Source organism: Rhinolophus sinicus, chromosome 17 (genome assembly GCF_057876585.1).
Source record: "Rhinolophus sinicus isolate RSI-liver-muscle chromosome 17, RSI-T2T, whole genome shotgun sequence".
NCBI lineage: Eukaryota > Metazoa > Chordata > Mammalia > Chiroptera > Rhinolophidae > Rhinolophus > Rhinolophus sinicus.
In genome coordinates, this window is record NC_142517.1 from 179,415,444 (window position 1) to 179,430,904 (window position 15,461).

The 15,461-nt window shown below is 43.6% G+C and overlaps 1 protein-coding gene across 7 annotated transcripts in view; it reads right to left on the reverse strand.

Annotated features, from left to right (window-relative positions):
* Positions 1-15,461, reverse strand: part of HECW2 (HECT, C2 and WW domain containing E3 ubiquitin protein ligase 2) — a 336,178-nt gene that overhangs the window by 63,611 nt on the left and 257,106 nt on the right. For all 7 annotated transcript variants that reach the window (XM_019741310.3, XM_019741308.3, XM_074339576.2 and 4 more), the window contains 3 exons: positions 6,365-6,499; positions 3,015-3,117; positions 1,015-1,111 (listed from right to left, as the gene is read on the reverse strand). In XM_019741310.3, coding sequence (XP_019596869.3) covers positions 1,015-1,111; positions 3,015-3,117; positions 6,365-6,499 — 335 coding nt within the window. The remainder of the gene's footprint in view (positions 1-1,014; positions 1,112-3,014; positions 3,118-6,364; positions 6,500-15,461) is intronic.

A 15,461-nucleotide genomic window follows, 5' to 3' on the forward strand; every position in this document is an offset into this window, starting at 1 on the left:
AAAACAGCTACTGGCTTACAGGCAGAAAACATTTTCTGTTCAAACAATGCTACCCTGTCAGCACAGCCCCTACAAATCCCTCCTCATGCCCTCCCTCGGGGCTGCAATCTCCTCTAGATTCAGCCCAGGGTGTAGCCATCTTTTGCTAAGCCCGATATACTTTTCTCTCTTTACAATAAAAACTTTCTTAACTTGTCTGACCATGCGCGTTCCTTTACCGGCTGACCAATCAATTTCTACCAGTAAAAATGGCATGTAAACCAAATGGGCTTTGAGTTAAGTGAGATTTTCAGCATTAACTCATACCTTTTCCATCTCTACTGAGACACTGAGGTTGAGAAATACTAGCCTAGATCATGAGAGCGGGAGTCCACAGAAGAGCTAAATGGCTTCATGGAGGGGCAATTTGCATTGGTTTTAAAGGAAAGATCTTGCCCAGTAAAGAAGGGAAAAACTTGCCAGCAAAAAGGAACAGCATGTATGCAGGAAAGTAAAACTGAGCTTGAAGCATGATGCTTTGAAGAGTTCTTTAGAAGACAGTGTTCATGCAGGGGAATGCTGGACTCTGGAGAGTATCACATATCTCTCCTTGGGTTCCACTGTGTTTTTATTATGGAAAAATGTGAATACCAAGTCTAGGATTTTATAAATCTCAGTTCAATAAACTCCATGTTACTTTTGTTTACTCAAGTTATGCTCAAAAAGTTAGTATCTTATTTTTATTATAATTTGCACATCTAGGATATGTTCTTGGCTATGAATTTTTGTTTCTTTTTCATATTCCTTAAAGAGGGTTCTAGGTTCTTCAGTCAAGTTTATTCAACCTTTGTACTTAATAGAGAAAAGCCAAGACTACAATGACCTGGTGTGGATGATATAAAGTATTTGTGCACAAGATGTCTTTGTTCAGAATGCTAGAAAGAAAGAGTGAATTTCCAAGAAGATTATTACTGTTATTGAAGATTGAATAGTTGGGCTTACACAACTTGAACCAAATACCAACATTGTGGTTACCTGAGTGAGTGATTCCTGGTAAGATCAGGTTGACGTTCCTGTAGAATTTCAAAGATATTGGGCTGGCGCAGAAACGCAACAATCTTGTCATTGTAGGCTGAAAAAATCAGGAAATATAACAGTATTTTAAAAAGCTGTTATTAGTTTTGTGCATATAAATTCAAACTTTTAAAAATGCATTTTTCTGGTTAATATTCCTAGTATTCAAAGTCAAAGTTTGGAACCACTACAAATGCTTAAATTCCAATTTGTGTCTACCCTGTTAGATGAGTACTAGACTTAGAGTTATTAGGTATGACTTACTTAAGCACTCATTGAACTCATTTGATGAGTCATGTCTGTCATCAAATTGCAAGATGAGCTCACCAATAAGATTCTAGATATTGAGTGGTTTAAGCTACTGCTTACCAAACTCCACTTCATAAGTAACTGTAACAAATGGAAAATTATCTTCTAATTAAATATCAGCCATGCACAGAGGTAAAGAGGCAGCACAAGAGTCACCAAAATGCAGTAGTTGCCAGTAACAGCTACTACCAAAATGCAGAGGACAAACCATTCCTAAATTCTATGTGGAAATAAATGCTATTAAGCCACACATAGCTCTTTACCAAACCAACCACACCAACAGCAACAACACAATTAGCATTATCAACTATGTACATAATATGTTAAAAGAAAAATTTATATCTTAGTTAAACTAATGTCCACAGAAATTTTAAAATATTTAATTAAAATGTATTAAGTGCTCTCTTAATACCTGTTTTTTATCAAGAAAACTAATTTGTTTACTTAAGATGATACATCCTGATATTTATTTATAATCAGAAATATAGATACATTTAAATCACAGAACTGAATGTCTGATTTCTCAAACATCAGAAATCCTAGTTTAGTCATCACTCTTGTGTTCATAAATACGGTCAAGAAACATGCCTCACCTAAAGTAACAAGTGATCAAACAAAAGAAATATAATTCTCTAGGAATTCGCCGATTCTAATTTAGATGCATCATGCTTCCTCTACATACACATTTTAGTTAAATATGAACCAATTTTTTAAAAAAATACTGTTTGCTAACATGGAATCCAATTGTCAGACTCAAAGTGTCCCTAATTGCACATTTCAGCATACATCAATAATAAAACCACCTTTATAACTGAAATTTTGTCAATAGGTTTTTACATTCCATCCATGATCACAGACTAGATAACTTTTTAATGGCAGAATAAAACATACACTGCTTATGCATACTTGGACCCAAGATTTTTTCTTTTCCAGTGGTTGTCAAACTTCTTTAGGCCATGGGATTACATTTCATTTCATGGTAAATTGTTTCTTAAAACAGTAAAAATTTTAAAGTAGAAACAGGCAAATGGAGAGCTCTTCAAATTTAAGATGGAGCAGGGAGCCCATGTGACCCCCTGCCAGTCTGTCTACTTCACCTGCCTTAGGAACTCGGGGTTTGAAAACTGATCCACTTCAGCCTCATCATTTTAACAACAACTCAAGTTGTTCTTTAGGCCTATTTGCCTACAATCATTTATTTTTATTTTATAATTTTGCTCCGGTATTTGCTACAAAAACCCTTAAGAAGGTGCCATCATTGCTTTCTTATTTTGTGACGCTACTACAGGTTCCAACACCACTGAAATGTTGTCCCAAACATCAATATATACTAAGGATATGCTTTTCCAAATGTGTAATTTGAAATGAGCACATAATACAGTTGCTTTAACAACTAATTTAACTTCAACAATCTAATGTAATGGCTCTACTCAGAAAAGGTATAGTACACACAAAAAAAACACCTCATCCTATAGGATTTTATAAGATGTAAGTACTTTGAGATTCAAATCAATTTCTTAAGGGTTAATGGAAGAGTTTCTCAGTACATGGCAAAAGTAGCAGGCTGACAATAAGGAAGCATCAGCACAGAAAGCACAATACATACTGACATGAAAAGCAAAGATGAAGGTTTCTGGAAAGGGATGACATACCCACTGGAACCATGTCCTGGTACTGTGGCCTACTGACTGTATTGAACGTACTTGACGGCCTGGGAAGAACTGGTGGTCCTGCATGCCGAGAATCTTCTCCTACCTGCAAACACAAGCATCGTTTATGTTCTGCCCCAAGACTGAGAGTACTTTGTATCAACAACCCACAAATACTTGACAAGCATTGGTAAGTACCAGCCGAACAGAACAGATGCCAGCCGAGGAACTGACACAGGATTCTCAAAAGCTCTGTTTTAGTCGCTGAACTGAGTGGAAGGGTTGAGGCATCCAGGTCCTTGAGAAGGGCCAGGGCAGCAACTATTTACCAAGTGGTGTAGGAATAGTTCCATATGTTTACAATTATTGGGTCTTTAGGTACTAAATAGCAGACCTGTTCATCAGGAATAACTTCCGCATTGACAGAACACAAACCTGCACAATACAAGCAGAGAGAAGACCTGAGCGGTTCAAAATATATCAGGGCAGTACCAGAATATACCTTCTTTTGACCATGGCAGGTGAGGGATTTCCCTGCCTCAGCAGAGGGCAGGATGAAGAGGAGCAGTCTTCGTGTGAGTTTCTGAGTTGCTGTTATTATCTCCTTGGAAACAATTCACATGCTTATTAGAGCACCCAGTATAACAGCTCTTTCTGGTTTGAAACTCCCACACCAGAGAGCTAATCATAGCAGGTGTGGAGGAGCTAAGTAGGGTTGCCCTGACCTGAATTATTTATTGTACCTATTATAGACTTAGAAACTCATACATACAAATAGATAAACAAAAATATCCATTAATATTCTTATCAGAAAACTCTAACATTGTTTTAGCTCCCCCTCCCTTATTAAAGAATTTGTTTAAGCATTAGAACAGTAGTGTAAAAGAGTAAAAGAACAAAAGGCAAAATAACACACTGGATTTATAAATTGGTATTTTTAAATTAGAGCTTTTTCCCCCACCCATTTAAACCTTCACAACCATTTTATCATATTGCATCAGTTAGGTGTTTGGTGAGGAGTTTTCTAAAGGCTCTAAAACTGGAAATATCTCCCCCACCCTACACTGCCTGCTTATCCTTCAAGAATGCTCTCACTCATTCAAAGCGTAGTTCCAACAGCTGCTCCTGGATGAAGCCTTCCCTTCCCTTCAAGCTGACATTAAATGTGACCTTCTGGGCTCCCACAGCACTTGGTGTACATTTACAAAGCAGCTGCCATTACGAACAGTTTTTAAAGCATTTTTCACTCATATTTTTATTCATTTGTATTATGCTTCATCTCATATTTTCTCTCTTTACTAAGAACACAGGAACATATGTTGTTTATTTATGTCCCTCACACCTACCATCATTATTTCTACACTATAGATATCTGGTATTCATTTGTTGGATGGAACAGATACCAACATTTCTACTACCTGGAATGTTTCCTAAATGAGTATAAGAGAGTGACTGGAAAGACTCGTGTATGCAACTAAAAGCTTCTCACTCTGCTTCTCTTGAGTTATTGGCTTTGAGGAATGAAGTCATCCACTCTTGGGGGAGATTCAATCATTAACTACACCTTGTTTGCAGAACTTATCATTTCAGTACCCCAATATATACTTTTCCTGATGTCAGTATACTGCTATGTGCCATCATTTCCCAGAACAGCCAAAGGTCTTCTCCTTGACACCCCACTTCTTCAAATCAGACTGTCAGACAGTGGGTGAGCCTGACAAATACGCATATCACGGCAGGATATGCATGCTTCCAACAGCTGTGTCAGGATGCACATTTCCCCTCCAAAGTTTAACAATGCTGGGGGCTGAACGCTGAGTCGTTATGGGGTATCTCTGTTCCACTGCTCAGTTTCCATCAATATAAAGAGAAATCTTCATTCAAATTTTATCATGTACCTTTGGATCCCTCTCCCACAACAGGCTACTATTAGGCTATGAAAATAACTGAAGTTCTGAGGCAGAGGGGTTAAAAGAAAATGTAAGGATAGTTATTAATCTGGCATACACAGTCCTGACCAAACTGAACAGTCAGCTTCCTATTGTGATGGCAAGATAAAGCAAATGGGTAAAGTGCACTGGCATGTGATAAAGTCAGGCAGGGCCCTAATTATGCTACACATCATGCACGAAGTCCAAAGGTGGGAGCTCTGTTCTGCTTTTAAGGCGAATGCTGTTAGCATCATCCAGTTTACCACTAATGATTTAGATGACAGCAAGGTAAAGATTTATTAGCTACTCATAAAACATAAATATTTTTGTAGATACCTCATCATGCAATAGATTTATATATCATTTTTCTATAAGCTTCTCATGTATACTCTTCTATGTTTGCACCTACAACCTGCAAACACACATGATGCATTACAGCAAGTATGTAAATCATGAGGGGAAATTCCAAGAGTGGAATTTTGATTAATCAAATCCAGTTATTTATTGCATTCATATTTTTTCTTATAATAGAAGGTACAAAAATATTTGACCTACAATATAATACTGAAAATATGATATGCACATAGTCGTGGAAAAGGCATGTGGGAAAGAATCTTAATTAAATATGTCTAAGGGAATTTTTAGAACCAATGTATATTAAGTGATGATATATATTCAAAGCATAAGCCCATATTTAGGATAAAAAATTTTCATCTAAAACATTCGTTTGCTTTAAGCTACTAAAGAAAAAGGGAAGCCGGAAGAGATTTGTTGTTCATTCTTTTTGTTTGTTTTTGTTTTTGGTGAGGCTATTAGAGAGCCCTCATGTGGTTACCACTGGTTACTGCAAGCTAGCAAAGTAGAGCACAGTAGAGCTTTCAGTAATTCTTAATTCCACCTATTTTCTCTGGGCACTTAGAGTAAATAAATCAACTCTCAGATATAGCCCAATTTTAAAGAATATTAGTGAGAATACCACAATCCCATGTCTTGCCCAAAGATTTTAATCTAATCTACAACCCTCACTTAATAAACTTCCCTATATTTTACCAAATTTCAGCCCACTAAAAGTCGCATTCATTTCTTCCTGCGAAGCTGCCTTGAGGTGTGCAAACGGGCTCCTCATCCTCTCGTGAACATTTTACTACATTATGAATTCTTTCACCATCCTAAGAATTTAAGAAAATCTCTAATTTTTCACTCTTTCCTCATATGGCCTGCTTTTTAAAACTGATCCTTTAGCCTCTATGCATTTCCAAAGAAGCCCTGTAAAGGTTCCAACACTTTTCAGCCTCCAAATGATAATCTTGAAGTCAAACGAGAACAACAAGACTAAACAATAAGGAAATGCCAGCACAACTGCACACACTCCCACATCCCCGCAGCTTCTCCCGGCTCTGGGTCAGAAGGCACGCGACTCACCTCGCCTGCACTATGGCTGCGCTGCCTTGTCAGGTGCTGCCGATGGACCAGTGCGCTTGTGGGTCGACTGCTCTGAAGTGGGAGCCGGGGGTCGATGAAAGTGGTGGTTCGGGAGTTGTGGTCGACAAAAAACGCCTAGGAAACAATCCACTTGATCAATAGTCAATACATGTCACATACCTGTCTTAGTGGACTTATCATTTCACACATTCAGGAAAAGACCCACTTTTGAGTAATGATCTATTAATAGCTCCATTTTCTCCTAATTTTAAATCTTTGGGGAAATTTTTCCTTACCCCTTCTGGACAGACCAAATTGAGAAAGCCATGCTTAAATTGGATCCAGAATGAAGAAAGCAGGAAGGAACATTATCCCTGGTTTTAGGAACTACCCTAGGAGATACTCACCAAAGATATGATCTTAGAAGTGATGTGAATGGACATTTGGGCTTCTCTTAACTGATGCTCTTTAAGCTCTCACTGCTATCCATAGTTATTACAAAGTTCTTATCACCTGAAACTTCAAATTTCATGGACTTCTTCTCTTTTCTTTCTCCTATGCAGCCACCATCAAGTCGTCCCATTTTCCTACTGTAGTGTCTCCTCTATTTGTCCAGTCCCAGCCTGACGACCATCCCATTGTTTCAGGGCTTTTGCACATATTATTATATTAATATAAATTAGCATTAATAGTTTCTCAGTTGTTTCACATCTCTACAACTTTATCCATTTAACAGTCACTTCACTATCAGAATAGTCTTTCTAAATGCTTTGATTATATCACCGTTCTAATCCAAACTTTACTGGCTACCCATTTATCATGCAGGGTGTCATGCGGGGTCTCAGCTCCCGCTCCCCACATAAGAACATAGGATATGGCTAGGCCATAAAGGGACACCCACGGAGCCATAGAAAGGGGAGTCATACCACTATAGTCTCACTGGAGGCTGGATTCACATGACCTGCAACCTGCTGTCTGCTTCTCTGCCTGCCAACCAACCAAACGACCAACCAACGCAGCCATGGCAGTTATATAAGGGGCTAAATGGCTAACTGGTAACAGCTGATGACCATCTACTACCCGAGCCAGCACCTTTCCACTTGAGGCCGAAGGCCTGGAAACTGCTTTCTGGGACTCTGTCCCCACACTCCACCCCTACAGGGTCTCGCCTCACAATCTACGTGACAAGTGTCTTCCGCGAGGGACCCTGTGAGAGGAGCCTGGAGGTGAATGCAGTATCCTGGATTCAGCCAGGCTCTCTGGGCACAGCCAGGGTTTCTCAGGGCACCACCAGTCCTGGGCACAGCCAGACTTCCTGGACTTCTTAGGGTACCACCAGTCTCCTCCTGCCCTCCTGGCAGGCGGTACTGTCGCACTGTAACCACGCGCCGGGGCTGTGGCAACACTTGAGGAGGATGGTGAGCATGCCCGCGTGTCACCTCTTTCACCTCCCGGATCCGGAGACGGAACTCTCCTACCGACGTCTGTAAGCTGAGTACATGTAGCACGTCCACCCCTAGAATATACTCTGGAATGGGGGAGACATAAACCTTGTAGGTACGAGGAGGAAGCCTTCCTATACCTAGTGGAAGGAAACGGCTTTCACAGTCACAGTCTTTCCCCCATAGCCATCAATGCAGACTGCTGGTCCGGGGAACAGTTCTGGATTCCCATAGACAAGACTGCAGTCTGCGCCAGTGTCAACTAGGGCCAAAACCCTCTGCACATTAGAAGTGGACCAATGTATGGACAGTTCCACGTGAGGCCTCCGGTCCCTGCTCGTCCCCTCTGACCGGGTACCTTGGCCCCACCCCTAATCAAGCTGGAAGGAGTCGGCCTCAAGCGGCCGCGTGAAGTCCTGGAGGGACACGTGTTGCGCTTTCCCAGACTTCTCCTGTAGGCTTCTCCGGAATTGCTGTTCTGGACGCAACTGTTTCCAAAGTTCCAGCAGGAGTGTATTGGGTTGTTGGTCTATTTTGTTCCAATCGACCCCTGCTGCCACGAGATCACGCCACATCTGTGCGCGTGTTACTCTCTGAGGCCCGCGACCTCGCCCCTTTACTTTTGATTTGGGTTTCCAGGTCTCGACTGCTCAGACCTCCTGTCTTAACTTCCTTCACCTCCGGCTTTCAACATCCCCTAGGGTGGCCATGGCAATTGTAGCTTCATGGATCTGCCGCCCCACATAGGGCGTAAGAATGGTAACCAAGGATCCAAAAGCACTCGCAGGTGCAGTATCCAAAACCAGATCTCTCATGCTGGCTATAAAAGCTCGTCATCCAGCCCCTGCATATTAGCGTTGAAAATAGGATGTCTCATATCCATTTCACGGATGATTTGAGTAAGTTCCATATATGACTGCCATTGACTCAGAGTGTCTGGCATCTCACCAGCCTGTCCCCATACTGTGTGTACCGCAGCAGTGAGCCACTCCATTAGAGAATGGTTGCCCTGGTCATGGGCCAATCTATGGCAGTTCTGTAACCTTTGTCACAGGGATGGATGCACTGTCACGAAGGCTAGCTTTTCTATCTCACCTGGGGAGCAGTGAATGCTGTCTGCTCCCTCATCCCATAAACGTAACAGCCAAGCCGAGACTGGCTCTCCAGGGCGCTGTCTGTACCGCCTCCCTAGCTCCTGCAACTCAGTGGGAGTGTAAGGGGTGTAGGTTGTGAACTCGGTCACAGCTGGGTTGCTGGCAGCAACGCCCCCGGGGCCCAAAGGTTGCTCACATTTTACCCTTTGCTTCAAGATTGGCCGGGCTTGGGGGTTGGGAGCTACATTGTCTCCACTCGCTTCCTCTGCCTCTGCCTCAGTGTCTCCACTGTGGGGACCCTCTTCTAACAGGCGGATCCGAGCTTCCAGCGCCTCCAACCAGGACACCTAGTCCGGCACCTGGGCCATTTCATTAAGCCCATTTTCCGTGTTGAGACTCAAGGCCGTGAGAAACATCCAGCCCACATGGCCGCTTGTAGCCTTCGCCTCCTCTGGCAATCGCTCAGCTAAAACCTGCAGGGCCCTCTCCACACTGGCTGGAGAGCCGTCCATGTCCTCCCACCCCTCCTTGGGGATCCAACTTCTGAGAACAGTGGCCACCAGACACCACATACTGTGTGGGGGCCACACGTACTCCTGCCCAGAGTCAGTCTCCATTCCTACCTGGTTGGAATCCTGCTCGCCATGCCTGGTATCTGAGTGGGTGGAGGCCTCGGTGTAAGATGTCCACAACTGTAGGAGCCCACAGCAGCAGCAGACCACCAAAAGGAAGATGACACTTGCTCTGGCCAACAGGGTGGCGTGACATCCGGAGGTTTGAGTCTCCCAGGCAGACCGCACCTCCTGTTCCCAGTGTCGCTCCTCACGGGCCTCCCGAAGCTGAGCTTTCACATGCATAAACTGCTCCACCATCCTTCGGTAGGCCTTGGCCAGCACCACACCCTGCTCACTGTGCCATTTGTCACGCAGGAAACCCTGCTTGCTGCGCCATTTGTCGTGTGAGGCGGCCTGCGGGGTCTCAGCTCCCGCTCCCCACATAAGAACGCAGGACATGGTGAGGCCAAAAAGGAACACCCACGGAGCCATAGGTAGGGGAGTCACACCACTATAGTCTCACTAGAGGCTGGATCCTGCAAACTGCCGTCCGCTTCTCTGCCTGCCAATCAACCAACTGACCAACTGACCGCAGCAGTTGTATCAGTGGCTAATTGGCTAACTGGTTACAGCTGATGGCCAACTAGCCACAGCTGACGGACATCTACTACCCAAGTGAGCACCTTTCCACGTGAGGCCAAGAGCCTGGGAACTGCTCTCTGGGACTCTGTCCCCACAACAACCCTCGGAGCCTACAGCAGCAGCAGACTATGAAAAGGAAGGCGACACCTTCTATGGTCAAGAGGGTGGTGTGCCATCCAGAGGCTCGAGTCTCCCAGGCAGACTGTGCCTCCTGTTCCCGGCGCCAGTCCTCATGGGCCTCCCGAAGCCGAGCTTTCACACATATAAACTGCTCCATTACTCCTCTGGGCATTCTGGCCGGCGCCTTACCCTGCTTGCTGCGCCATGTGTCATGCAGGGTGTCATGTGAGGTCTCAGCTCCTGCTCCACACATAAGAACGCAGGACATGGTGAGGCTAAAAAGGAACACCCACGGAGCCATAGACAGGGGAGTCACACTACTATATTCTTGCTGGTGGCTGGGTCGGAGACACAAGGAGAAAACATCTGCCAGTACCGCAACAAGGGGTCTTCCTGCACCCCAGTGTCGTGCAAGAGACCCTGCTCGCTGCGTCATTTTTCGTGCGGGGGTCCCCTGTTCTAACAGGCGGACCCGGGCTTCCAGCGCTTCCAACCCGGACACCTGGTCCGGCACCTGGGCCACTTCATTAAGCGCGTTTTCCGAGTTGAGACTCAAGGCCGTGAGGAACATCCAGCCCAGGCGGCCGGCTGTAGCCTTCGCCTCCTCCGGCAACTGCTCAGCCAGAGCCTGCAGGGCCCTCTCCACACTGGCTGGAGAGCCGTCCATGTCCTCCCACCCCTCCTTGGGTCCAACTCCTGAGAACAGTGGCCACCGGACACCATACACTGTGTGGGGGCCACACGTCCTCCTGCCCAGAGTCAGACGCCATTCCTACCTGGTCGGAATCTTGCTCGCCACGCCAGGTGTCTGAGTGGGTGGAGGCCTCGGTGTAAGATGTCCACAACTCTCGGAGCTTAAGGCCGCAGCAGATTACCAAAATGAAGACAATGCCGTCCATGGCCAAGAGGGTGATGCGCCAGCTTGAGGCTTGAGTCTCCCGGGCAGACCGTGCCTCCCGTTCCCGGTGTCGCTCCTCATGGGCGTTCCGAAGCTGGGCTCTCACACGCACAAACCGCTCCACCATGCTTTGGTAGGTGTTGGCCGGCACCATACTCTGCTTACGAAGCTGAGCTTTTATATGTGTAAACTGCTCCAATATATTCCGGAGAGTTTCAGCCGACACCAAACCCTGCTCGCTGTGCCATTTGTCGTGCGGAGCGGTCTGCGGGGTCTCTGCTCCTGCTCCCCACACAAGAACGCAGGATATGGTGAAGCCAAAAAGGAACACCCACGGAGCCGTAGGTAGGGGAGTCATACCACTACGGTCTCACTGGAGTCTGGGCCCACCGGACACGCGACCTGCCGTCTGCCTTTCCGCCAACCGACCGACCAACTCTCCTCGACTTTGTTCCTCTCCTCTCTTCGGCTCTCCTCGGCTCTTCTCGGCTCCTCGGCAATCCTCGGCAGTCCTTGGCAGTCCTCGGCAATCCTCGGCTCTCCTCGGCAATCTTCGGCAATCCTCGGCTCTCCTCCGTAGCCGCAGCAGTTATACTAGCGGCCAATCGGCTAACCGGCCACAGCCGACGGCCAATCAGCCACAGCTGACGGCCATCCACCACCCGAGCCAGCACCCTTCCACGTGAGGCCGCGAGCCTATAAACTACTTTCTGGGGCTCTGTCCCCACACCAGTCTCACTGGCGGCCGGGTGAGACACATGCAGGAAATAGGATCCACACGATCCGCAATCTGCCGTCCACTTTTTCTGCCTGCCAACCAACCAACCAAGGCAGAAACGGCAGTTATATCAGTGGCCAATGGCTAACTGGTTACAGCTGATGGCCAACCAGTCACAGCTGATGGCCATCTACTACCCAAGCCAGCACCTTTCCACGTGAGGCTGAGAGCCTGGAAACTGCTCTCTGGGACTCTTCCCCACACCATTATCTACAGAAAAAAATATTCCACCCTTTGATCAGTTTTCCAAGACTTTAAAATTTCCTTCCTACCTGCCTTTCCAGTTTAGTCATCGATCACACATCCACAAAAATTCTATCAGACACAATGTCTCTGAGCAAACCACTTAAGTTCTCTGTGCTGTAGATTTCTTATATAAACTTGTTTCCTCATTCATAATAAACATTTCTCCCCCCATAATGTGAGAGGGGGAGGAAACCATGTCTATCATGTTTACTGCAGAATCCCTGGTGACAAGAAATCATGAATGAGCATAAACCACTTCCCTCAGTGTTGCAGTAAGGATTTTTGTGATATAGAGAAGCCTTTTTAAAAATTCTTTTTGTTTGTTTAATTCGGAGCTCTATGCAAGTGCTATTTATCATTATCTTTAGGAGCCAAATGATATAACTTTTCAAAGTAAAATTCACTCAAGGTAATAATGAAGCCATGATCTCAAGGGCAATTAGAAAATGCAAGTTTTCCATGATCAGATAAAGTAAATTAGGTCACCAAAGATAAAAGGGAGCATTAGGAGAGCCAGGAGACTCATTACCTATAAATCAAGTGTCAGGGCGCATGATACATACCAAATGGCCTAAGCGAAAAAGAACTGACTTCTCAAACAATGGATGCAGTTAACCAAGTACCTTAAAGACTAGGAATGAATATACCTAGGCAAATCTCAGGGGCAAATGGCCCTCTCTCTCTCTCTATATATATATATATATATATATATATATAGAGAGAGAGAGAGAGAGAGAGAGAGAGACAGAAATCCCCTTCCCATTATGAAACAAAATCTGACAAGTTCGTGAACTTGTTGCAATGATGTAGCTAACCTTTTTTTTGACATCAGAGGGATTATTCATTATGACTTTGTACCAACTGGACAGTTAACCAAGTTTACTAATTGGAAGTGTTGAAAAGGCTGTGTGAAAAAGTTAGATGACCTGAATGTTTCGGCAACAATCCATGGCTCTTGCATCATGACAATGCACCAGCTCACACAGCACTGTCTGTGAGGGAGTTTTTAGCCAGTAAACAAATAACTGTATTGGAACACCCTCCCTACTCACCTGATCTGGCCCCTAATGACTTCTTTCTTTACCTGAAGATAAAGGAAATATTGAAAGGAAGACATTTTGATGACATTCTGGACATCAGGGGTAATAAGACAACAGCTCTAATGGCCAGTCCAGAAAAAGAATTCCAAAATTGCTTTGAAGGGTGAACTAGGCACTGGCATTGGTGCATAGCTTCCCAAGGGGACTACTTTGAAGGTGACCATCGTGATATTTAGCAATGAGGTATGCAGCACTTTTTCTAGGATGAGTTCACGAATTTAATTGTCAGACCTGGTAATTTGTAGGTAGCTTCCAAACAGGAGAAAAAGTGACTTCTTTGTGAAGAAATAACTTTGAGCAGTAGATGCACTAGACAACAAAGCAAAGCAACGACAAAGATGAGAATCCTCACCAGTCCTTTCTTTCAATATTCCATTTCGAAGTAACAAAGACTGGATTAAATAGAAGTCTTGTAGGAGATGGTATTACCAGCCTTACGTCCCTCGGTAATGCTCTTCTTACCCTAACCTGTCAGGTGGACATCTTTCTTCTCTGATCTTATAAAAAAATTACACCAACGATAAGCCTTACACAGGCTTATATTGGCAGGCTCTGGTCCAGATGTCACGACTAGTCCCCATTTGATTTGGGTTTCTAATACACTTGTATATTATTTCTACCACTATTCAAAATGTCATAAAATAGGAATTCAATTATTTTTACAAATGAATATTTCAAAATAATAGGTCATAATCAATCCCATAGCTATTTTATGTAAATTAAGGTTGTTTTTATTGCTCAAACAATAATATAAGCCTTGTTGTTTAAGGGAAAAATACAAAGAGTACTACACTAGAATTGCCTATTTACCTAATTTCTTAGCAATGTTTTTTGAAGGGAGAGATGGCCATTTAAAGGTAACCATGATGCACTTGTTATTATGAGGACAAATGGGTGTGAACATCCAGGTCAGTTGTGATTTACATGTAATGTCATAGTATAATTTGATGTTAAGAGGTTTGTATAAAATCCATTCTCTAAAGAATTACACTGTAAACACCTTGAGGGTAGGGACTCTTTCCTACTCACACTGTTATCCCCAGTAGCTTTTAGGGCTGCACCTGGGAGAGACAGGGTACTCAGTAAAAAATAAATTGCCAATAACTCTAATAAGCAGATGCCTGACCAAAATACAGAAAGACAACTCACACCGAATTACTCAAATATTAAAAGTCATGTTCTTTTACATAAGTATAGAAATACTCAAAGATGTGAAAAAAAATAAATGAGGGGGTGTGTGTGTGTGTGAAAAGGGTAAAGAGCTAAAGACTATAAAGTCACAAACAGGACAGAAGGTTTTAAAACATCCCATTGTAGATATGAATAAAGTACCAAGTTAGAACCTGAGAAGCGGGAAGGAAAGAAGTGATTAAATGCTTGGGATCTAGAAAAAGACTAGTTCTGAGCTTTAGTTCCAACACTTACTAGAGATATAACCTTGGGCAAACTACTTAACTCTTTTAAACCACAATTTCTTTTCTGTTAAATGGGGATAATAACATCTACATCAAAGGAAGGTTAAATAAGATGGTTCATATACATTTTTGAACATAGTGCCTATGACCCTTAAATGTGAATTTCTATTATTATTACTAATTCTAACAGTTTTAACTTCTAAGGCATTTTCCTCAGGATCACAGTGTTTCTTGCTACAGTCCATGCGCAAATTTCCTGTGAAACTACACTTCCCAGATTCCTTGTAGGTGTGTGACCCAGACTAAGTTCTGGCCAATGAGATGTAAACAGAGTGTTACGCAGTTCTTCAGGAAAACCCCCTTACACAAGAAGACTTTTACAAGGTCAAGCCCTCCTTCTGTCCTTCATCCATTCTGCTCCTTGAAGCAAGGATGTAATGGCTGTAACTCCAGAAGCCGTGTGGAACCATGAAGATGAAGAATAGCTGAGCAAAGAGCTGGAAGGAACCAGGGCTTCACAACTTGAGAAACCATGTTAAAAGCCCTAGTCTTCCTATCTCTGAACTACTTTATGTGAGAGAATAAAATGTTATATATCAAACTTTACATGGATCCTGGTTACAATGCAGCCAAACCAAATCCTAACTGATACACTGAAGTCTCAGAGTTGCAAAGCAAACATGGTCTTTCTAAACTAAAAGCACAGAAGAACACATAATCCATCACAAATAAGGATTTTTATTATTTGATCAAAGATGATACCTCATCATAATTTACCTTTAATACAAATGGGTATCAGTTCCCGATT